This window comes from Heliangelus exortis, chromosome 25, assembly GCF_036169615.1.
Source record: "Heliangelus exortis chromosome 25, bHelExo1.hap1, whole genome shotgun sequence".
In the NCBI taxonomy this organism is placed as follows: domain Eukaryota; kingdom Metazoa; phylum Chordata; class Aves; order Apodiformes; family Trochilidae; genus Heliangelus; species Heliangelus exortis.
This window is the reverse complement of record NC_092446.1, coordinates 4929479-4953868: the sequence shown is the minus strand read 5'-3', so window position 1 is coordinate 4953868 and position 24390 is coordinate 4929479. Positions and strand designations below refer to the sequence as shown.

The 24390-nt window shown below is 52.5% G+C and overlaps 2 protein-coding genes across 2 annotated transcripts in view; both read left to right on the top strand.

Annotated features, from left to right (window-relative positions):
* LOC139807315 (receptor-type tyrosine-protein phosphatase V-like) overlaps nucleotides 1–3715 on the top strand; it is a 36550-nt gene extending 32835 nt beyond the window's left edge. The window contains exons 38-40 of the mRNA XM_071768148.1: nucleotides 493–650; nucleotides 1158–1293; nucleotides 3188–3715. Coding sequence (XP_071624249.1) covers nucleotides 493–650; nucleotides 1158–1293; nucleotides 3188–3247 — 354 coding nt within the window. The 3' untranslated portion in view covers nucleotides 3248–3715. The remainder of the gene's footprint in view (nucleotides 1–492; nucleotides 651–1157; nucleotides 1294–3187) is intronic.
* A 6232-nt stretch (nucleotides 3716–9947) lies between these two features.
* LGR6 (leucine rich repeat containing G protein-coupled receptor 6) overlaps nucleotides 9948–24390 on the top strand; it is a 109404-nt gene continuing 94961 nt past the window's right edge. The window contains exon 1 of the mRNA XM_071768649.1: nucleotides 9948–10298. Within this exon, the coding sequence (XP_071624750.1) occupies nucleotides 9973–10298 (326 nt within the window). The 5' untranslated portion in view covers nucleotides 9948–9972. The remainder of the gene's footprint in view (nucleotides 10299–24390) is intronic.

The window sequence follows — 24390 nt, the reverse complement described above, 5'->3', positions numbered from 1 at the left end:
GTGGAGGGTGCCAGGGGCACCCCAACCCCTGGGGGGGTGGTGTCGGGCATTGCCCCAGCAGAGGCTGCCTGGGCAGCTTTACAGAAAAAAGCTTTGCCAACAAGAAAGCTGGGGAGGGACTTTTTAGGATGTCAGGTAATGATAGGACATCGGGGGGAATGGATTCAAATGAGGGGAGGGCAGATTTAGATGGGATGTTAGGAAGAAGTTCTTCCCCATGCACAGGTTGCCCAGAGAGGTGGTGGAAGCCCCATCCTTGGAAGGTTTTAAGGCCAGGCTGGATGGAGCTCTGAGCAACCTGATCTGGTGGGAGGTGGGCAGGGGGATTGGACCTGGATGATCTTGAAAGTCTCTTCCAACCCTGACAATTCTGTGATTTTATGGCTAAGGGAGATGTGAGTTATAGGCAGGGACCGGAGACCTTGGACCCCTCCGCATCCAAACTTCCCCATCCCGCCCCAGCAGCCTTGTCAACTCTTTTTGTCCCACCAGGAGAAGAAAGCAAAGGAGAGGCAGGTACAGCAGTTCCTGTACACACTCTGGAGCAGCAAGAAGCAGCCCAATGCCCAGAGCCTGGTGGAACTCCTGACTGCTGCCAGGCGGTGCCTGCCCCAGCGGAAGCGAGCGGCTCCTCTCCTGCTGCACTCCAGGTTCATCACCTTCCTACCCCACCATGAGCACCTCCTGGAGCTCATCCCTGCCCCTTGGCATGGCCACCAGCAAGCCTGTGCCCTCCACCCAGGACCCCAAGGTTATGGGGGAGGCAGGGGAGCTCTGAGCTCTGCTCAATGCATGGAGCAGACAGGGCTGGGCCAGGGACAGTCATGGGTGGAGCATGATGAGGTGCCCAGGACATCCCTGGGCTGATTCCCAGGATCCTGGATCAGCCCTGATGTCTCCATCAGCCTGCAGCTGGGGAGGGCTCACCATCCCCCAGGAGCCAACACTGGGTGGGCTGGATCTCCAGGCTCCTTCCATGGGCACTCTGGGGTCCCAGCTCCCTGGTCAGCAGAAATGTCCCTGATGCCCAGACCCGTGCTCACAGACATCTGTCCCCACCATACTCACTTGCTGTATGTTTTCTCGTGGGGCTTTTGACTTAGGCTGGTTTAGCTCAGCCTGGTGTGGTACCAATGACCCTCCCTTGTCCCTTGCAGTGGTGGCATGACCCAAATGGGGACACTGATTTCCCTGGACTGCCTGTTGCACCAGATGAAAGCTGAGAGAGTTGTGGATGTCTACAGGGTGACCCTCCAGCTGACAAGAAGCTGCTGTCTCATGACCCCAAGTCTGGTAGGTGGGAAGGAGGAAGGGTCTTCAGTGCTGAGCTGCCTGGACCTGGCATCATCCCTGCTGCTGCCACCTGGGAGCCTGTGCAGGCTTTTATTCCATTCTTCCTCCCCACCCTGGGCTCTGCCACCCACTGGGAGCTCAGGGCACTCACTGCCTTTTGGAGGGGAAGAGTGTGCCAGCTCCTCAATTCTGGAATTAAAATGAAGTTCAGTTCCACAGGAGCTTGTGATAAAGTCAGGGCACTGCTCCCATCCTGCCCTGCCAGCAGGAAGCTCCATGACAAACCTGCAGCCTCTGGAGATGGCAGTCAGGCTGTTCCCAGGATCTGCTGCCTGTCCCCTTGTCCGGGGCCTTTTCCTGCCACATCCCTGCCAGGGGCTCCCTGGGACACTCTGCCCCACAGCCCAGCCCAGCCTGACCCCCGGGTGGTTCTGATGGGTGACTGGGGCTCAGATGCCCTCTGGCCCAAGGTTCCATTTGCTGCCACCACTCAATGAGCTGATGGAGCACCCTTGGAAACCCTCCCAAAGATCCCTCCAGGGCTTCCCAGCTGTGGAGCTGCCCACAAGCAGCTAATTACATTCTTAATGAATGTGAACCCTGTGTGTGGTGTGAGCCACTGCCCCTGCTCCAGAGCTCCTTTGTCTTCCACCAGTGGTCCTGCCAAGAAGACACAAAGTGCCCATAAAGTGCCAGTCAAAAGCCACTGGGCCACTGAGTGGGGGGGACAGCTGCCACCCCACTTTGCCCCCAGCAGTGGTGGCTCTGGTCCCATCACTGCCTCCAGCATCCTGCATCCCAGGGGGGGCCAGCAGGACCCCCTTAGCTCTGGGGGGGCCACAACACTGTCAGGATGGGGCATCAGATGATTTTTTTTTTTTTTTTTTGGGGTGGGGGTTAGTAGCCAAATCAAGAAGGAAGATGAACCTTTGAGGAATTGTCCATGGATAACCAGTGGGGATTTGAGCACCCCCAGCACAAGGTGTGTCCCTGGGGATGTCCCTGGGGATCAGGGCAAGGGCTGAGTGTGTCTGGGCTCGACTCAGCCCTGGGCTGTCACTCTGGATTTCCCAACCGGGCTCATTGAAAAACAGACTCTGGTGACCTGGACCTGCAGCCATTGTGTGATCTGTGGTTTTCCCAGCCTTTGGTGGAGCTAAACCCACTTCCAGCAGGGGAGGAGGCTCCTCGTGACTTGCAGCTCAGCCAGCACATTGCTGAGCTGCTTGGAGGCCCCTCTGGCGGGTCCCTAATCCCCCCATCCTGGCTCCCATGTGATTTCAACCCACAGCATTTTCAGCTTTACTCCTTGAGTACAGCCTCACTTTTCTCACTTCTTGTCTTTCCTCGGGCCAGCCCCAGGTGTTTTGTAGCCCAACATCCTTTAGGAGCAGCTTGTGGCACTGGAGTATAACCTCATATCAAATCCACAATGGATTTGAGACCTCTGGATCCACATTTGGTATGGATGGATCATTTTGGTGATCTTAAAAACTCAGGTTGTCCCCAGAAGCTGTGGCTGCCCCATCACTTGCAGTGCTGAAGGTTGGATGGGGCTTGGAGCACCCTGGGCTGGGGGAGGTGTCCCTGACCATGGAATGGGGTTGGAACTGGATGGGCTTTAAGATCTCTTCCAACCCAAACCAGTCTGGGATTGTGGGATGAAGCAGGAGGAAGCAATCATGGTGTAACTACAGCTCCAGGCCTGATTCTTCCTCTCTGGGCAACTCTGATAACACAGGACAAATTTGAACCACTCGGGACAGCAAATGCTGCTCTGCCATCAATCACTGTTCGTTAATTAGGTCCTTTTAAGGCTAATTGCAGGGGGAGTCCTGCAACTGGGAGGTCTCTGTCAGAAACCTAATTCCAGCCTCCCCTTTTTCTCTTGCAGGACCAGTACATGTTCCTGTACACCTGCATCCGGGACATCATCACTCAGAAACAGCCCTGACACTGCTCTACACCTCCTGGCACTCTGCAGGCTCCTGCCCAGAGCCAGGAGCTGGGCTGAGAGCACCACAGATCTTCTGGCACAGAGCAAGCCCAGAGGGGACCTGTCCCAGCACCGCCAAGGAGTCCCACAGGGCATAGACGGTGGCTCCTGAGCAGTGGGGCAGTGGCTGTCCTGCCTGGCACTGCTGCCACCCCTCTGTGCATCCCCTGCTTTGGCTGTCTCCTGGGATTCCTGGTGCCTGGAAGTCTTGCAGGATGCAGTGCCAGCTGTGGGGGCTCTGCCCTGCCTTGCCCCGTGGCCCAGAAGGGGCAGCCCTGGGATGACTGAGGTTTGGCAGTGGGCACCATCACCATCTCCGTGTGCCCGTGGGTGTGCTGAGGGCACAGAGACTGCTGTGGGCAGTGTGGTGGGAGCTGGCTGGTGGGTCAGACTTAGGTACAAACAATAAACAGCCCTAGGAAAGAGCATCTCTAGAAGGCTGGGTTCCCTTTCCAGTTCAGAGCTACCTGGAATCTCTCTGCCCTCCGGCTTCTCCTCTCCAGGAGGTGGCTGACAGCTGATGAGAGATGGTGCTTGTGATCTTGGAGAAGAACAGGCTCAGTCCTGCTGCTGAGGGTTCTGGCACAGCTCAGCTGGGAGAGAGAGTCAGCAGTTGGACATCCCCACACCACGGTTACAGCCACAACCTGGTACCAGCTTGGGATGTGTCAGGGTGCTGTGGTCTCTCTTACTGTGTTGTGTGAAGAGGTGGCAGCTCCTGGACTCCATGTGCTATGGAGAGGGCAGGGGAGAGCCCAGGGCAGATGGAAGGAGAAGCTGTATGAGGGAGGAGCTGTGGAGCCCCAGCAGTCAGCTGCAGACACCCACAGTTCTGAGTCCCCAGGAGAGCCAAGGCTTTGCTCCTCCTGCTCTCTTATCCCTTGGCAATGGTAACCCAGCCTGCCCCTGCTCTGGCAGCCATGGGAAGGGGGGGAAAGGTGGAGGAAAGGTGACCCAAATGCACATTTGGGTCCTGCTCATCTGCAGGGTCTTGACCTCTGCCCAGAGGCTGCTGGAGGGTGGTGACTGGATGCAGAACATGACACGGTCCAGAACCCACTGGGCAGCCCTAGCTGGAGGCTTGTGTTGTTTTACTGCTGTGTTGTGTTGTCTCTCTCTCCTCCTCTGGGTTCCGTGGCTCTGAGCTGCAGGGCTGGAAAGTTATTCATCCAAACCACATCTCCCACGACATTCTCTGGAAGCATCTGTGGCTCCACTCTGCTGCAGCACTGGGGAGGGGGGAGCTCAGAAATTCATCATCATCATCACCACGCTGTGGTAGGGGATGTGACACGTGGAGGGACACACTGCCCCCCAGCCCAGCCATAGCCCAGCCTGGGGGAAACCTCTTGGACTGATCTGGGTGACAAACCCCTGTCCTGTGCCTGTCCTGTTGATAAGGTCCCTTCCTACCTGCCATATGTCTGCAGGTTCCTCTGCCTTCTGCCTTTGCTGGGAACACTCTGCTTGGCAGCTGGCTGGGTGAGGGCTGTGGGATCACTTGCTCCTGAAGTTCTGGAAGCTCTGCAGACAGCAGGATGCCCCCCACCACTGCCTTTCACTTGGTTCCTTAGGACTGGGAGCCAGGGCCATCAGACTGACTCCAGGCATCAGACCTGCTGGGCTGGGTGTAGCTGTGCCCTGGGCTGGCACTGCCACCTCTGCTTGGGGATGCCAGAGACCAGGAGCTGTAGAATGATCTTGGTGCAGCAGAGCCCATGCAGCAAGGCAGATGGAGGGTGCTGGGCTGAACTGAGCCCCCCATGGGATGAGAGGGGGTGTGGGGCAGGGGCCAGCAGAACTCATCCCTTGCCATCAGCTAAGGGTTAACTGGGGGGGTATCCAAGGTGTCATATACAGATGTTGTCCTGCTCTTCTGCACCAGTGGCAGGAGCCCACGGGCAGTCCTTGGGAATTCTGTCCCATTCTGAAGCTTCTCTCTTGTGCCACAAGCTGTAGAGCCAGATCCTGTCCACGGGGAATATGGCTTTGAGCAAAGCCCCAGGCATGATGGCTCTGGAAGCCACAGGGGAGCTCTGATTGTAGAAAAACAGAAAGGAGATGATGGGGAGTTCCTGCCCTTCCTTATTCTTGGCAGCTGCCTCTTTCTGAGGCCCCCTCTGCCTTGGGGGGCTCTGAGGTCAACCCATGGAGTTGGATCTCTGGTGTGGAACTATCAGCACCTTCACAGTCCTGGTAGGCTTTGCTTAGAATAAATTTGCAGGCTCTGGTAGGAAGACCAGAGAAAGCCTTGGGGGCCAGGAAATATTTTTTAAGGCTATCTGGAGCTGGAGGGTGAAAGCTGGAAATCAGGGTTATTTCTTAGGAAGGTCTAAGAGGGATGGGTCTATGAACATGGGGCAGGGGGCCACGGGGCTCTTTCTCAGGGCCTTATTCCAAAGAGTCTTGGGTTTCTTCCCAAGAATCACTGGTGGGATTCTGTGCTGCTGGGCGGGTCAAAACTTCACCACTTTCAGCTCAAAACTCTGGACAGACAACTGGCACATCATTCTTCTGACCAGATCTGGGTTTGCAGCTGGTTTGCTTTCTGTCAGGTCTTCAGAAGACCATGGCAGAGGGTGCTGATCAAATGCACCTCCTGAGCAGCAAACATCTTGAGCCCAGGAGCCATGGGCACAGGGCTGGGGGTCACCAGGAGCAGCCAGTTCCTTCCTGTGACACTGATAGTGCAGCACAAGCACAGTTTAGGAGTTAATGGTTACCTGAAAGTCATAAAGCCACCAGGCTGCGTGTGAGCCAGTGCCAGACTCCTCCCAAGACATCATCATAAATCCTTTTGTGCACAGAAAAACATCCTCTGAGTTCTGCAGGGCCTTTTTCATGTTGAAAGGATTCAGAAATCATCCTGGAGAGCTCCCTATCATGCCCAGCCAGAAGCAGAAACCCTGCAAGTCATTTCCATGGTCACTTGTGCAGGCTGAGCAGTGACCCAGCACATCATGGGTGACAGTGGGGGAGCCTGGGACAAAGATGGAGACAGGTGGAAACATTTTCATGACAATTCAGATCAGGATGGCTGAGGGTTGGTCATGGACATCTCATGATGCTCTGACCTCAGGTGAAGGCAGAATCATACACAGGGTGCCCAGGCTGGGGAAATTAGGGGGGAAGCAGCCCTGTATGGGGCTAAATGAGGGTAATGGGGCTAATTTCTTCCTAATGTCTTGCCAAACCTCCTCTTTCAGTTTAAAACCATCATCCCATGTCATCCTCTCACCCCAGGCCCTTGTCCTCCAGCTTTCCTGGAGCCCCTTCAGGCACTGGAAGGTGCTCTAAGGTGTCCCTGGAGCCTTCTCTTCTTCAGATTGAACACCCCCAACTCTCTCCCCCTGGATCCAGGGCTGCTCCAGCCCTTGGATCATCCCTGTGGCCTCCTCTGGACTCCCCCCAGCAGCTCCGTGTCCTCACTGTGTTGGGGACACAGAACCAGTGGGGGGGAACTCACCTGGGATGTTGCCTGTTCCAGAGGTGCCACATGCTCAGCCACAAACCCCCCTGGTGTTAAATCCCAGGGTTTTAGCTCCATCCCTTCAAATCCAAGCTCAGGGTTCCAGCAGGGCTCTGCTCACCTCCCCACTTCCCAGCTGCCGCTAGAGGACAACACAGAAACACGGCTGAGCCCTGCAGGAAAACATCCTCCTGGAAGTGGGAATGAGCTGGATCTGGTGCCTTTAATAAGGGGGCAGGGTGCAGCCTGCACTGCTGGCAGCAAAGTGCAGTTTCAGTGAGAGCTGGCTCAAAAGTGACACTTCCACCCCAGAGGGACTCACTCAGAAATTCCAGGTTTCCCGTGGAAGAACCAAAGCTCTCTTGGTCCAAACCACTTGGTGTCCAGACTCAGCTTTGCCAGGAGCCAAGTGACACACTGGAATAAGTGACCACTTTGAATGTTAGTGTCCATGATCAGAGCTCAAAGAAATCAAGTGTGGGATTGAAATAAAGGAGGAAAGCTGGGATAAAAAGCAAAGAGAAAACTCAAAGCAAAGGGACAGAGAGCAAAGCCCACCAAGTCCTGGCTGTGTTGCCCTCAAAACAGTGTGAAAAATATTATTGCAGTCAGTGCCTTCCCGAAGAGATGGCTCCATTTCAGGGCAGTTTTCCATAGGAATCACTTCAGTGTGAGGGTTTTTTTAAGATCTCTATTAATAGTGTACTCATCAGAGCCCTGGATCCCCAAGAGGGATTCACTGGGCAAGGAACTCCGAGGAGCTCTCAGGGCAGTTGGTAACTGCTGCTCAGGCTGGGGAGAGAGGGACCCAGAAATTGTAGACAGAAGCTGCTCTTGCAGCCAGGAGTCAAGTGATATTTTCTCTGACACCAAATCCACCCATTTCAGGCCATCCTAAAGCCTCACATCCCAGCTGAGGGGGCAGCTTGAGAAGGAACCCAAAGAGGAGCTCTGGCTCCAAGGAGGTTTCCCCTCTCCCCACCAAGCAGTGTTTTACATTTGGAGCTGTCAAAACACATTGCAAACATTTAATTAATGACAGCCCCAGAGCAGCTCATGATGGAAGGGGCTTAATTCCAATAAAATCAGTTCCTGCTCCTACAGCAGAATCCTCTGCACTTGGTGATGAAGTTTCCATGAACTCCAGCAGTGATGAGGTGTCAGTCCTGAGACTGCAGGATCCAAATGGACCATCCAAATAAAATAGTTTCAGATCCTTCCTTCCATCAATCAGGCCAGGCACATTCAGCCAGAGTCTCTGCATCACCCTGAGCTCCATCTTGAGCCATTTTCTGGGGGAGGAGAAATATCCTGTGACTAGAAGGGCTCAAGGCATGCCATCCCTGGACGAGCTGGAGATTTTTAGATTCACCTAACTCACCCCAGATAGTTCTTCTACCTCTTTTGCCCTGAGATAATGGAAGTATCAATTAGCAAACTGTTTTTCCAGAAGGAAAAAAAGACAAATTCAGAAGGAGAGGCACCATGGAAACCATCTCCCAGTCTGTGCTTAAACCACGTGGCATGGCCACAGCCAAAGGGAAGATTTTGTAGGTGCACTTTGCAACCACCCAAACCTGGGTCCTATTACCAGTCCCAATCACTTCCTCCAGCCATGGTTGGAAGGCCAAGAGAGGATGGAGCACACTCTGATAGGATTCCAGATCCACCTAAAGCCCCCCTGGGTATGAGAGACTCCTGTTCAGCTGCTGTCCCCACTGCAACCATCGTGTGGCCTTGCAGCATCGTCCCAGCTCTGGGGCCAAGCTCAGCTCCCATCACTGAACCTGATGCCATGAGAGAAAAGAGATTAACCCTGGCCAGGGGCATCTCTCAGACCCTAAAGAGCCAGGGAAGGAGGCAGAAACAGACTTGACCTTTGCAGCTTTTTCCTCCTGCAGACCCAGAGCCCTTTTTCTAGGCAGGTGCTTCTGCTGCCGAGATCTGTGTAGCTCCTCGACACCTGAGCAGCAGAAATCTGCTCTGCTGCACATCCCCCTGGGGACATTCTGGGCAAGGCTGGCACAGGCAGCCCCCCTGTCTGATCCAGACCTTCTGCTGTGGGTGATGGAGCTGTGGGTGACATGGCTCCAAGCCCCATCTCAGCCAAAAATTGCTGAGCTCTGACCTCTGACCACTTTACCCAAGGTGGACAAAGAGCTCCTGGGGCAAAGCAGACACCAGTGGGGTGCAGCTCCTGCAAACACAGCTCAGGGCAAGAATGTCAAACCACAGCAAGGGCAGAATGTCCCCATCAGCCCAGCACCATCACACTGCTGCCCCATCCTGCCCAGACCCTGCCCCATGGGTGGCAGGAGCCATGGGGACACTTGTGAGCCCGGATGGCACCAGGGGACAGGCAGAGGGACAGCCCAGATCTCCCTGGGAGCTCTTCAGCTGCACCCTGACCTCCAGCTGCAGCTGGGTTCAGAAGCTGGGGCAGACACAGAGTCCTTTATCTGGGGTTGGATTTCAGCGTCCCAAAGTCTGGAGCCCTTGAAGTGCAGGTTTGGTGCTCCTGCCTCTCTGCTTTTACTCCTCTGCTCTGCTGGAGCCAGATTTTCCTTCCCCTGCCCTGCGATCTCACAAGAACATTGTTGCAAAACAAGCACAGGTCTAGGAGCTATGAACAGTTCTTAATTTGTTGAAGTTTCTTTTTTCTTTTCTCTTCTTTTTCTTTTTTTTTTTCTTTTCTTTTCTTTTCTTTTCTTTTCTTTTCTTTTCTTTTCTTTTCTTTTCTTTTCTTTTCTTTTCTTTTCTTTTCTTTTCTTTTCTTTTCTTTTCTTTTCTTTTCTTTTCTTTTCTTTTCTTTTCTTTTCTTTTCTTTTCTTTTCTTTTCTTTTCTTTTCTTTTCTTTTCTTTTCTTTTCTTTTCTTCTTCTTTTCTTTTCTTTTCTTCTTTTCTTTCCCTTTTCCCTGTTCCCTTTTCCCTTTTCCCTTTTCCCTTTTCCCTTTTCCCTCCTTTCCTTTCCTTTTTTTCTTTTTTTCCTTTTTTTTTTTCCCCTCTCTCTCTCTCTTTTTTTTTTTTTTTTTTTTTTTTTTTTTTTTTTTTTTTTTTTTTTTTTCCTTTTTCCCCCCTTCTTTCTTCCGTTTGAATGAAATTCCTGCCAGCCCTAAGAGAGCGAGAGGGAAAGAGTCGGCAGTTTAACTCCTCCCATTGAGTGTCTCACGCCCCTGCCCAGCCCTTGAAACCCAATAACCCAGATCATTCAACAATGCCTCCCCTTCCCTGCCTGCATCCTCCCCACACTCCGACCTGGGAGTTCTCTCCCCTTCATCCACCTCAGCCCCGGGGTCCCAACGAGCCGGGGGCAGCTCGGACCCTGCCAGAGGCTGCGGCCAAATCGAGGATGGACAAATTCTTCTTCTGGGGTGTTCTCCTGGCTTCTTCTGCCCGCATCCAGGCTGCAGAGCCTGGCACTGCTCCCTCCTGCCCACCCCAGTGCCACTGCGAGGAGGATGGCATCATGCTCTCGGTGGATTGCTCCGAGCTGGGGCTTTCCGAGGTCCCCACCAACCTCAGCCCCCTGACAGCTTACCTGTAAGTACAGCAGCTCCTCGGGGCTTTTTCTCTTCAGCCCCTCCGGCAGCTGGAGTTTTTTCCTCCGGATTGGAAGTTGGTGCCGCGTTTTCCCGAAATTAAGTTTTCCGCTGGAAAGGAGAAGCAAACCAAAATAACAACAACAACCCAAAAAAAAAAAAAAAAAAAAAAGCTGTTACTGCAGGACCTGCCAAGCCCTGCCAGCTCCCCCTCCTCCCCACACCCCTCTGCAAACGCTGTTTATATTGCCATGTTATGCATGCTTTGCTTCTTGATTACAGTGGATCAGAGGAGCTGATTTGCTGGGTAGATTCTGATTGTCTGAGAACATAATGGAGTATTTATACTGGGCAATTAGTGCAAACTGCTCTGGGATCCTTCTTTCAAACATTTCAATAGCTGTGATAACTCATGGCTTCGGGGGATTTGCATTTGGGGGATTGAGCTGGCCACCAGCAGTGTCCAAGCTGCCTCTTGAAAATTAATATTACAGTCCTAGAAGACTTGTGGGGGATTTGGTAGGGTTTGTTTTGGTTTGGTTTTAATTTAAAAATTCTTAATTATCTGAATGGTTCCCATCCTTTCTGCTATTAATACTCCAAACAGTTGAACTACCACAGAGACTGATGAGTTCATTTCTAGATCCAGATATGGTCTCAGTAATTCTGTTTGAGTGGTGATGACAGAGGATGTCCCCAGGGTGAGCAGGGCACTCTGTGGAAGGATCTCAGGGTTTGACCAGGAGAGGAAACATCTCTCTTGGGGAGAGAATTTGGCCCTGGCATGCTCTGGGGAAGATGCTTGCTCTGTTTATTTGAAGAAAATGCTGCAGCCACCACCTTCAGCTGTGCAGCAGATGGGCTGGGATGGACCTCGGTGCTGGAAGTGAGGGATGCAGCAAAGGTGCTGTGGGCAACTGGTAGCCCCCAGGGTGTGCTGGGGATGCTGGGGTTGTGCTCATCATGCTGAGAAAGGGCTTGTGTCCACGGGCTGGTTTTCTGGTGTTCCTGGAAGGTCCTGAAACGCAGTTACTTTGCTGTTGAAGCTGGGCATCCCCAAGCCCTTCAGGAAGGGCTTTGCAAAGCCAGGTTGAAGATAAGAGCTCTGCTCATCCTGCTTCCCTGCAGAGCACGTTGCTTTTTCTTATGCCAGTGGTTGAATGGCCAGAGGTATATTGGGTCAGCTGAGAAAAAAAAAAAAAGTGACAGGGAAGGACATTTTTCACTGGAGAGCATGAGAGATGAGAGAAGTGTGCAGTGCAAGCTGTGTTTCCCTGGGAGAGGGAACCACAGAACCCTTGTTCCCTGAGGTGTGCCCTGTACAGAGCTCTCCCCTCTGCAAACCCTGAGGCTACAGCTGCCTCTGAGTGAAAAATCACTCCAGCTCTTGGCCATGGGAGGTGGTGAAAACTCTGTGGGCTGCAAGCAAGGGACCCTGCAGAGCTGATGCAACCGCCCTGTCTGGGACCCACTCCACCTCTGCCATCATCTAAAGTGGCTCCAGCTCAAGTGCCTGCCCTTCCCACAGAGCTGTCCCTTGGGCTGAGAGCCACAGATCCAAGAGACATCTCCATGGTGAATGGTTCTTATTGCCACATCTACCCCAGCCATGGTGACACAGAGCCACGGGCTGGGGACCCCTTGTGCATGGACCCGAGCAGGTAGGTGCTAAATGATGCTAAAGGAACAGCCTCGGGTTGCAGCAGGGGAGGTTAAATTGGAGATTAGGAACAATTTCTCCTGGGAAGGGTTGGCAGGGATGGAGTCCCCAGCCCTGGAGGGATTTCAAATCCAAGTAGATGTGGTGCTGAGGGTTCAGTGGTGGCCTGGGTTAACTGATGGACTGGATGGTCTGAAAGGTCTTTTCCAACTCTGAACGATTCCCTGACGTGATGATGTTGTGATTCCATTGATTGGATCGTTCCGTGCTGCCCTCCCGGTGCTGTGGGTGCCTCCTGGTCCAGATTTCTCTGGGGATCTGGTGGACATATCCCTGCCTGGGGACCGTATTCCTGCCCGGGGACCGTGTCCACCCTGGAGCCAGGATCGTGCTGTCCCGGCTGTCACACGGTGGCGCCAGTGACAGCTCCGGTACCGGCAGCCCCCGACGGGGCGGGCAGGGGGAACCTCCGGAGTCCGTGGGGTCCAACCACGGAGGTGCTGGAGGCTCCGGAGTTTTCCTTCTGGACCAATTTGGGGAAAACCAGCACGTGTGCTGCCTACCTGTTAAAAGACTACCGGGGAATTCACGAATAGGATGCAGCAGTTCTGGGAAGGCAGGATGAAAGGGGAGTTACTGGAGGGGGACTGGGCAACTGGGGTTTTTTCCCTACTTCTGTTTTCTTGGGCTACCTTCATCAAGTCTCTAAGGTTAGTTAGGTGTTAGTAACAAGGTGTGCAGTCAGGGTAATTTTTTCCAAGCAAATCAGCATGAATTTTGTAGAAATATTTGGGAGAGATGGAAGTTCTTCATGTAAATTCATGCTTTCGATCCACATTCAGATACATAAAGAAATGGCTAGATATTGGTGGTGGTTTTTTTCTTTTTTCTTTTTTTTTTTTTTTTGAGAGCTGCAAGTGCTGATGAGCAAGCTCTGTGATGGAATGAGGAGATGCGGAAAGCTCCCAGAACTTCCCAGCCCCTTTGCTCTGTGTCTTCTAAGCAAATTCCTGGTCCTCCTTTCAGGAAAGAGCAAGATTCCCTTGCATGTAAAATAAAAGATCCTTGTAATAACCTCTGGTTAGGCACTGCCTCACCACTAATGAGCTCATCTTCATGCCCCATCCTGACGATGCTGTGCCTCTGCCATGCCTGTCTCTCCCCAAAAGCCCCTGTCCTTCTTCACACTCACACCTCCTTGAACTTGAACCCGATCCAGACCCAAGGTTTTCCAATGGAGGCATCACTGGGGAGCTTGCAGATGAGGCCAGGGAGATGGGAGAGAAGTAAATCACCTCTCCTGTCAGCACTTCTCCAGCAGGCTTGCTGCTCTCCCATGGGCAGCCACTTTGCCTGGAGTTGTCCACATCCAGGGAAAAGGTCCCTGCTCCCTGCAGTGCTCCTGGGGGCAGCCTGGACTCAGTCAGGGCTCCTGCTGGCCCAGCAGCCCCCATCTCTGGAGCAGCACAGATCAGTCCTCCTGCCTCATCAAATAATAGTTTGATTACAGGACATAATTTTGAACTGCTTCTTAACCTGGTCTTAGAGTCCAACCATGAAACACCACAAGTCAGAACACCCTCTCCTGTTCATCTACATCCAGAGACCCTGTGACCTGTATCATCCCAAAGCTCTGAGCTGTCCCAAGAGCAGATTTCTCCTTTAGCTGATGTCTCTCCTGACACCCAACCCCCAGGGCTTGCTTGTTCCTGGGCAGCACCATGTGTAGGGTTGTTGCCTTTGGGGCTGGAGCTGACAAGGGCTCTTTGGAGAGGGCAGCAGCATGATGAGGGTGCAAAGGGGAAGGTTCCTGTGCAGCAGGGGGGAGACTGCACCAAGGGGCACAAAGAAAGTTGGGAAAATGGGAAAATGGGTTGGGGGAACTCAGTCCCTGCTGTCCCCATGCCCATCGCCCACCAGCTGAGCACTGGGAGCCCACATCTTGCTACCAGCCCACCTTAAGTGGGACAGTTGGCAGTACTGGGAAGTGAAGGGATGCTCTCAGTTTTCTCAGTTTTCTCAAACTGTTCCTGCTTCAACAAAAAAAAGAAAAAAAAAAAAAAAAAAGAAAGAAAAAAAAAAAAAAGACAATATGTTGCCAGGTCCCTTCTAGGGACATGCTGGCATGGCCATCCATGGCTGGTTCAAAAAAATGGGGAAGCTGTGCTCAGCAGAGAAGATCCTCAGTGGTACCCACAGATGGAAGGGTGTCTGCAGTGGAGCTGCAGTCAGCATTCAGGTCATCTGCCCAGACAGCAAATACAAGCCCTGCAAACAGACTGGTTGGAAACTTCACCTCTTGCAGTGCCTTATCCCCAGCCTGGACTAAGAAGGTACAGGGAGGAACTGGAAGAGTTGCCCTGAATCATAAAATATACAGGAAGATTCCTCTGGAGGTCTCTGATCCACACTCCTGCCCAAAGCAGGTCCAGCATGTGAGGTTGCTCAGGACCTTGCCCAGTATCTCTAGGATTCCCTTTTCCCCATTTTTAACCATCCTAATGGAAAACCTTTTCCTCACTATATAATTGCATTTTCCCATGTCCCAGCTTGTGCCTGTTGCCCCTCATTCCTCCTCTGCACAACTCCAGGATGAGTTTGGCTCCATCTTCTCTGCACCCTCCCAACTTAACGACAGCAATAGCATTGCTCCAGTTCTTCTCCTGTGAAGAATATTTCAAACCTGCTTGTATGAGCAGCCTGGGGGACACAGGTGGAGCAGGGAGTTTGGTGATGTGGGAGAGGGCAGCATGGAGGTTAAGAGGGGTATGGCAGCAGAAGTGGTCAGGATGATGGACACAAACCTGTAGGACACCAGACATTTGTAGCACCATGGCTCAAAGCTCATCTGGAGGCACCATCTGCTCCTTGCCCAGGGTCCCAGGTCCCACAGCACCGTGGGGTGCTCAGGCTCCAGCCCTGCTTTGTGCCACATTCCCAGAAGCATTCGTGATGGCTGTGTCCTTGTCCCAGCCCCTGTAATGAAGCTCACTGCTGTTGCTCTGTCCTGGAAAGCCATCAAAGACCTGGAGCACAAGACAGGTCCTGAGGTTGCTGACCTGTTGCTGTCACAGCAGGATCTGGGGGAGTCTGGCTGCTCCCAGATATCAGGGGATACCTCAGGAGCCTGCCCAGATACGAAGCTTCTTGGTCCCCACTGTTTCCATTGAAGTTGAAATGGGATCAGGAACATTCAGGTCTGTTCTCACCTTGCAGAGACATTTTTGAGCCGTAGTGAGGAATTTAGCATCCTTGGGGGACTCACATCAGCCATGCTCTTCATGCTCTTCTCTGAGGTCCCTGTTGGGATCAGGTGCCACGTGGGCCCATGATGGGGTCCTGCAGGGATGCTGTGACACACAGCAAAGCAGCCACTTCCCTGATGTCACACACTGCTGTCACCAGAGCAGGGAAGGAGCCAGTGGAAGATGCCTCTTCCTTGTTATTTGCATTTTCTAAGCACCCACAAAACCCCAGGGAGCTGAGGCAGGAGGGGCTGAAGGTTCTGCCACCTGCAGTGATGCTGAAGGCAGCTCCTTCCAGCCCCAAACCCCCTCTGTCTGCCCAAAGCCTGCCCCACTCCAGCCCTCAGGTGCTGAGGTAGGAGCACCCTCTCCATGGGAATATTCCCAGGAACAGTGAGGTCAGTTGTAGAGCTGACTTGAAGAGCACATTTGGTGGGATGATTTTCCAAACAATAACTCATTTCGTTGAAAAGGAAAAGCTTCATGGAGATGGGCTGGTGTTCATTGGACTGTGAATGTGAGAAATGTAGTAACAAGTTGAATCAAGAGCCACTTCACGGTGGCTTTAAAGTTTGTTTTTTTTCATTTACATATTTTTACCTGCTGCTGTTACCTTTACCCATAGGCAATTTAATATTTACATTGCAGGGCTCCAAAGCTATCAGAGCAAAGCAACCCAATGTTTCTAAAACATCATGTATTGATTTTTTTTGTTCTATACTAAATATTGATGTGTTGGCTTTTTGTTCTCAGTTCAAGAAAAAGGAAATGTTGAGGCCTCTGGATTTCCAGTGGGGTGAAATGTTCAGGTTCATGACAGCTCATCAGCTCTCTCCTCCATCTTCATCACCTCTCAGCCACAAGCTCTGCTCCCTTTTGCCTCTTGGTAACAAGAGCTGCAAATGCTTTGGGTCCAGCAGCATTTTGCTTTACTCAGTTGCTGCCACCCTAATGTGGGCATGGGTGGGACCCACGGGATGCTCACAGCCCCCAGATGCTTCCATTTACTACAGGTGATGCTGCAGGTGACAGGGTGGAGAGCTGTGGCTTTAGTTACACAGGTCATGGCTGAGACTTTCCAAGATTCCTCTTCCAAAGGAAGGAGGCATCCTTTGCAGGGCTCTCTGGGACAGCCTGGTGTCTGGGTGGGAGCAGTTGTCCACTTGGTGGACAGGGCTGCAGGAGATGACACAGGACCTGCCCCATCCCAAAGCTAGAGATTCCCAGATCCCCCCAGGAGCGAGAGAAGCCAAACATACCCTGCACTTGCTTCCCAGCCATCCCCGAGCCCGATGCTCCCTGGCAGGGGGGGAGCAGGGAGGGAGCAGGGAGGGAGCAGGGGAGGAGCAGGTGCGGGATGAGGAGCGCGGTGGGGAAGGCAGCGCAGTGGAGCTGTTAGAGGAAAGGTGCCCAGGGATGATGAGGCTCTGGGGTTCCGTAGGGTGTGAAGCTGCCAGCAAGCCTTCCCCCCTCCTCCTTCCGCACTCTGCAACCAGAACAGCTCGGCTGGGACTGGAGGAGGGGGCTGCAGGCTGAGGGATGGATGCCCCTCTCCTGGTGGCATCTGTAGGGCCGGGCAGCAGCGAGCAGGTGGGCTCCGTGTGCTGCTTCCAACAGGGTGGGATGGGACTGCTGCCCTCCCCCCACGGGCTGCCCCTCACTCCCATCCATCCCACTCGGCCTCGGCAGAGCCCGGCGTTCTGCACCGTCCTGCGCTTCCACTCAAACACCTCCCTCCATCCTCCCCCCTCTCCTCCCTGCCCTCCCTCCGGGCTAAGCAATATGCCACAGCCTCCCCTCTCTCCCGCCCTTCCTTGAAGAATAAGCTCATAAATCTGCCTGGAGCAATGAAAACACTGAGCTCATGGCCCTTAGATCTGTGCGGGAGGAGCTCGAGCTGGCGATTAAAGGAGTTTAGGGTTTTCTTTGAAAAGCTCTTTGATTCTGGCAGTCTCTGGTGCCAAAAGGCAGCGATGGAGCTGCAGAAGCCTCTCCCCCCGCTGCACCTGCCTGGGTCAGGGAGCAGCAGAGGGGTGGAGAAGGGAAAGGGCAGCACAGAGCTTCCCAGCTCCCAGTGGGGCTGAAGGATTCCCCCCCCCCCCATAGCCCCCCTCAAGGCTGGGGGTGCTGCTGCCTTTGAGCCAGGACACTTGAGCTGGAACATAAAAAGGTTCATTGCTGGTGAACAAGCTGCTTCCCCAGGTCCTTCAGTGGGGAGCTGGGCTGGGTGTCCACAAACTTGGGCTCCTTGGGCACTCTGAAACGGGTGACCCCCCCTTCCAGTACCACAGCTTTTGGGGAGGGGGGGGAAAGGGGCACCAAGAGCAGCCCAGTACTGAGCTCCCCACAAGGTCCTGTCTGGGTGCCAAGGAGCCAGAAGAGGCTGTGGGGAGCCAGAGAGGTGCTGGGGACAAGTCTGGGATCAGCACAGAGGTGTTAAGGGCTAGGGAGCAGCTTGAGGTCTTAGAGAAGGACTCGAGTTTGGTAGGAGCTGAAGGGAGATCACCAAGAGCCATCATGAAGAGGAGAAAGACCAAGGTGAGCAGACAACTCAAAATAGAGTCAGGCTGCAGCACGGGGAGGCAGGAGCTGTGCCTGTGGTGGGGACCAAGGGGAGGACACAGCAAAGCCCAGGTGGTGCCTCCAGCCTTGCAGGTATCCATCAAGGATCCAGGAAAGGGCAATGCTCACTTCTGAGCTCCATCAGCACAGGCTTTGCTGACAGAGATGAAGGAGAGCAGCTCTCCAGCCTCCTTCCTGCAGGTCCTGCAGTTCTCTGGCTCCATTTGCCTTGTTTGCAGTCCCTCCAGTATCTGTTTAAACCTCTGAAGGGTTTGGAAAGGAAAAGCAGTCCCCATGGGAGGGAGTCAGACCCATCAGGAAGGGTAGGATCTGCTCAAGGGACCTGCTGTGTCCTCTTGTGAGGAGCCACAGGTCCCACTCAAAAAAGACCCAGGTGAGAAAGGGTATTTCCCAACACTGAATGTCCCTGTGGGGCACTGATTCATAATATTCCCCTTTATTCAAGGGGAAGGTGAAGCCCCAGCACTTATGTGTCACCCCTGGGAGCTGTATGTGCCATGGTGGGAGAGGAAAAAAAATGTGGTGTCCTCTACCAAGAAAGGTGTGGGAGAGCTGGGGATGCACACAGAAGGGCAGGGCTGCTGGGAGGTTGCCCCACACGTGTTGAAAAGTTTTGTGACGTGGCACTGAGCTGTGCAGACCACTGGCCCCTGGGACATTCCCCACAATCCGTGTCACCTCCCAGTGGGGGCAGTGGGATGGTGAGTCCAGCATCAGGGATCTCAAGGACCTGCACTATCTGAAGCCACAGCCACCTTCCCAAGGAGGAGATCTGGTGTAGGCAGTGACTCGGGGCTTTAATTACATCCTGCAACTCCCAAGAGGTTTCCAATTAAGGATATTTCTAAACTGCAGTAAAGCAAATTTTCATCTTTGTGTGTGTGAATCCAGCAGGAAAGACATTTGCAATTTTAGACAGAAATGGAACTTGTATCCCACAGAACATGAGAGGAAATTCTGTTTGATGGGAATGATTCTGCACCTCTGTTCTGTCTCCAGGCTGAGTTGGGGCTGTTGAGCTTGGAAAAGAGAAGGCTGAGACCTTAGAGCATCTTCTGATGCCTGGAGAGTCTCCAGTCCTCGGGGAAGGACTTTGCTCAAGGGCACGGATGGATGGGATGAGGGGAAATGGCTTTAAACTGGAAGAGGGGAGATTGAGATGACATTTTAGGAAGAAATTCTTGACTGTGAGGGTGCCGAGCCCCAGGCTGCCCCCAGAAGCTGTGGCTGCCCCATCCCTGGCAGTGCTGAAGGTTGGATGGGGCTTGGAGCACCCTGGGCTGGGGGAGGTGTCCCTGACCATGCAGGGGGATTGGAACTGGATGATCTTGCAGGTGCCTTCCCATCCAACCCGTTCTGTGATTCTATGAATCTTGCTGAACCTCTGCAGCTGCAGAGTCCCCACCAACTTCCCAGTAGCTGGGAGCTGGGAAAAGCAAAAGCAATGGGAGCTTTGGGGATCTCCCAGGCATTTTGAGTCAATCTGACTGGACATGAACACAAAACTTCTGCTTCTGGACATGGACACAAAACTTTAGCATCTCCCAAAGGAAGAATGAGCTGTGCTGTAAGGTTCTCTTCTCCCCATGCTTAGGGGTTTGGGATTTGTCAGATACAATCCCAAGGCTCTGTCCCAAGACACAGGTGCCAAAGGGCAGAGACAAAACTTTAGGGTCAAGTGTGTTGTATTTGCAGAAAGAATCACAACCAAAGGCCTTGATTATAGGTGCAGGTAAGATTTTTATTGGTGCATTAATTTCCTGTGGCAGAGAGTTCCATGGGTTAATGAAGTTCCTGTCGCAGGGAATACATTTCCATGTGCTCTGGTGGGTTTTGCTGCTGAGGGCAGGGCCAGCCTTGCTACCCCTGCTGCCTTTCAGCTCTCCAGCTCGGGGCAGGTTCTCCTGCAGGTTGTGTTTGCAGCTGCAGTCCTGGGAAGTGCCTGTTGGTTATGGTATTGTTGTCCTTTCATGTGGTGTAAGACAGCTCGAGATTTATTAGTGACAAAAGCATGAGTGCTGGAAGCCCTGATTTATTGAAGAAGGGGAGAGGAAACATGTTGCAGCCCATGCTGGTTACTGTGGTGGGGCTGAGCTGCTCCTCAGTTGGGTGCTCTGGCTTGGGCAGTAATTCCAGGATCATCCTTTTCCGTGATTTTCCACCTTGCAGATGCTTTAAGGAAAGATCTCCTAGTGAAGGGACACAAAGACTCAGCCCTTTGGGGAACAGGCAGGTGCCCTGTGGAGTTGGGAGACACAGGGGACTGGAGTGCAGCACAAGGAATTTGGGCTGTTTTCCAGCTCTGCCCCAGCCTTATGGTTTTCCACAAGCAAGTCCACTGCTTTTCTTGTGCCTCAGTCTTTCTTACTAATAAACCCTTCTCTCATGTGCTTTGAGATCCACTGATTAAAACTGTGCTAGGGAAGATCTGGAGACTCTCAGCACTTTTCTTCCACATGTCTGAACCTCTCAAGCTAAAAAAAAAAAAAAAAAAAAAAACCCTTTTAAAAGTTTATTAAAAAATTCTTGAGCTTTTCATTTGTTCAGCCACAACATGAAGGAACAATACTAAACTTTGGGATTTGCAGCCTGCCTTTCATGTCCACTGACCTCACCCCTCCCTGCTCACGGACGCAGCCACAAGCCAGAGCATCTCCTGAGATTCTCCTCTGGAGCCACATCCAGCACCTGGTTAAAAGCTCATGGGCAGCACTGGCAAACTCTGGGGAGGAAATAAACCCAGCTGGTGAGATGCAGCTTGGCCAGAGCTCCTGTAAACCCCAGCTCTATAGTCTGATCTATTTCCTCCAGGAAGCTACGTTGCTTTTTACATCCTTCTTTCTGGGTGTATGGGGGTAAATAAAAGCTATTCCAGCTCTTTGGCTAAGCTAAAAAAGGGAGGAAAGATTGGCTTGTGTTAAACAGATTTTTTTTTTTTCAGGTTTCCCATGCAATTAAAACTAAACCAAACCAACCCAAATTGTGTTTGCTCTGGATATCCCTGAAACATTTCACTTTGACCTCCCAAAAATTACTTTTAATTTTTGAGTGACTTGAAAATCTTTCAACGCTTTTGAAAAAAAAAAGAGATTACAATTAAATATTCCACCATTCCCACCCCCTTATTTTTTTTCAGGGGACCATAATTTTTCCCTGAATTTAATTTTGTCTGAGGTGCTGTGGGTTCTGAGCTGCTCCTGTCACTTGGTTTTCCTTTTAGCCCCGTGTCCACCTTCTCATCTCCCTCTGCACAGACTCGTGGGTCTCCTGGGATCATTGTCCTCATCCCAGGGCTGCACTGGCTTTCCAGGGTTACCACAGAGTGGCTGGGAGAGGGGAGGAAAGAATCCACAAAGGCTCCTTTTGGCTTCAGAGAGCTCCTCTGGCTCTTTCTGACGATCTCCAGCTACTGCCAAGGCACCTTGGAAACACCTTTGAAACGTCTCCAGCATGTTGGGCACCGTGACTGGGCTGGAGGGGAAATCCACATTCCCTTTGAAGTCTGGATACTTGAGCAGTCTTGGAATTATAGGGCTGTAATATACAGGAATGTGTGGGGCTGTAATTGTGACTTAGATCCTTGGATGAAAGGTGCTATGTACATACAAAAGGTATTATTATTATTGCTATTATTATTACTATTATTATTACTATTATTATTATTATAGGACTGCAATATGTGGATTGGAGATGAAAGTAGAACCAAAAGATCCTGAAATACAAGACGTGTCCTAAGGAAATTTCAGCTTGGAATTAGGTTTTGTCTACATGGGGGAAGCAGAGCCCTGCACTGACAGCTTTTCTGGGAGCAGTCCTGTATGCAGGGATGATTCCCAAACACAAGTCCCTCTGACTCTCAGAAGGGTATCTCCGGGAGGAGCTATTCCAGAGTAGTTTTTGCAGTAAAAAAAAAAAAAATCCCGACAGATAAATTATTCTTTCTGAGGCACCCTGACTCCTTCCAGGCAGACTGGAGCCATCACAGAAGCAGCTCCTGGTGCTGGAGCCATCTGGTGTTCACAGGGGCTGTGGCTCTGTGCAGCCTCTGCCATCAGCTTGCAGCTTTTCCTTGCCCTTTTCTGCCCTCATTTCCCAGGAACCAGGGGACTGCTCTGAAGCCAGGTGCTGTCCCAGGCTCTGCAAAACATCAGGTTGAAGCTCCAGCTGCCTCTGCTGGGGAAGGTGGGTGGATGATTTCATCTCCTCTGATTTCCATCGGCTTTGAAAGCCCCAAAATCAGCTCGAGTTTTTCCACTGACTTCAAAGATTTTGGTAAAAGGTCTTGGCTCCCCTGCTCCAGGGGCTGTCACCCAAGGGAGGGCAGAGCCAGGTCTGCCCTCAGCTGGACTTGCTGAAGAGCTGAACCAAAAGCAGGGAGACGTGGAAAGGGAAAGGAATGTTTTGCTAGGACTGGACCCCTAACTTGCAAGAGGATTTCTCCTTTCCTGAGCAGCAGTTCTGGCTCTGCCTGGCACAGGCAAAATCTGCTGTGGCCCTGGGGGTTAACTGAGGAGCTCCCTGTTGGACCTGGTCCATGGAGCAGACTGAGCTGATGGTACCAGACACCCTGAGACTCTTTCCAAGCATCCAGGCTTCCATTCTCCTGCAATGTTGCACGAACCAGCAGGCAGTTTCAAGTCTGGAAGAGCTTTCATTTCAGCTCTGAGCAGGAGGTGGGATGGTTGAATAATTCTGCTCACAAGGAGAGTGCACACGCAGGATTTTCAGTCACCTCACGCCTCCCCTGCCAGTTCTGTGGCATCTTCTCCTGGACAGACTCTTCCCATAAAGGTGTGGGATGTTCAGGGTCTAGGTGCCTGCTTGTAGCCAAATAGCTGCATTCTGAAGGCTCTCCAGGGTACCACCAGAGACTTTGGCAAAGGAGCTTCCTGCTCACCTGCTGCTGTTTCTGGCAGAGGCTGAAAGGGGGAATTCAAAATTCCTGCAAGGAAGGGTCCACAGATTCTTAGTGGTCTTGGAAGTAGCAGAGGAAGGTCTGGAGTGCCACACAGAGACACTTCAACTCCAGAATTGTCTTGAGAGCTTTAGAAAAAAATCTTTTTGAAGAGTTGTCCAGAAGATCATGCTGGCTGCTGCATTTGCATCAAACCAGACCTCACCAGCAGAGCAGAGGCTGCCTGGGGAGTTGAGCTTTGACACGGGGACTGGGGCACAGCCATGCAGCTGAGCATTGTCAAGGAAAACCCTCTCCTAAGTAAAGATGGGCAGATTTTCAACAGCCCTGAACTACCAAAACTGCCCCTGGAGCAAGGGATCATCCCAGACATCTTGAATATCCAGACAGAAAAACAATTCCCCTGATAAGATGGGTGCCAAAAACCTGTAAACCACAGACACGTGTCTAGTGAGGGGTCTGCACCAGTTTGACAGTTTGAGGAACTCTGAGCATCCCTGGCTGCTTAGGTCCCTCCTTGGCTCTGGAGCTCAGGTTTCCCCATGCTCTTGGCTGTCACCCTCCTTCTTCATCCACTTCTCTTCTTGTCAGTTTGTCCTGTGGCCAAAGTCTGATGACCAAGACATCCCATGCATGCTGGCTTCCTGGGAATCTTTGTATCCTTGTGGTCAAGTAGAGCCCCTGCCTTGTTACTCCCTGGACCTTGTGAACTCAGGAGTGCAGGAGCAGGAGCAGAAAATCTCTCTGGAGCACAGGGAGCACAGACCAGAGGCTGCATCCCACTGGGGGAGGTGGCTCGGGTCTGTCCACAGCACTTTATCAATTGCTGAACTCCCAGGAGCTGGGTCTGGCTCCTTGGCAGGATGCTCCAGCTCCCCAGCCCTGCCCCGTGTTTTCCCAGTCCCACTGGTGAGTAGGGATCTCACCACCACCTCAGGAGGATTCAGTGTGAGCCAGGGCCAGGCAGCCCAGCAGCACCATGTGCTGGAGACAGGAAGGCTCTGGTTACTCACTTGGCAACAAAAGAAAGACTTTTCTTGGTGCACAGGGACCACCCATCCCAGAATGAGACCAGGCAAGAGCTGGGACAGTCTTGTGGCTTCCTGGTGACACCACTGAGACTGCTGCAGCCCGTGGAAAGCTGCCAGCTATTCAGGGTAGCAGAGATGCCTCTGCCACGATCCAGCCCTTGGCACCTCTGAACTGCAGCCTGTCCCACCAGAGGAGCTCCCAGCCCCTGCCAGGCCATTGCCCAGATCCCTGCAGGCAGCTTGTAGCCCTTCGAAGGCAGGGAGCTTGGCAAGGGATGTGGCTGGGGTTCATCTCTTACCTTGGGCTGTGGATTTCAGCCAAGAAGCCAAGCTGCTACAAACACAGGCAGAAGTTCTCCTCCTCTGCTGTCATAAATGCTCAGAGATTCTTCCTTCATAAATCACACACTCTCTGGGGAGGCATGGTTCCAATGCTTACAAGCCACAGAGACCCAAGATTTTCTGGTTTATGGTAGGGAGGATGCTGGCAGGATCAGTAGTTCCCCGGGAAAGGGTTCAGAAAGGAATGGGTTGTATCCCTTATCCCAGTGCTGGTACCACGAGAAAACTCTGTCCACATGGGCTGCATCAGGAGGATCTTCTCCTGTATCCCCATAACCAAGTTGATCCCTTGGGCCGGACCCTCAGCTTCTGCTGGC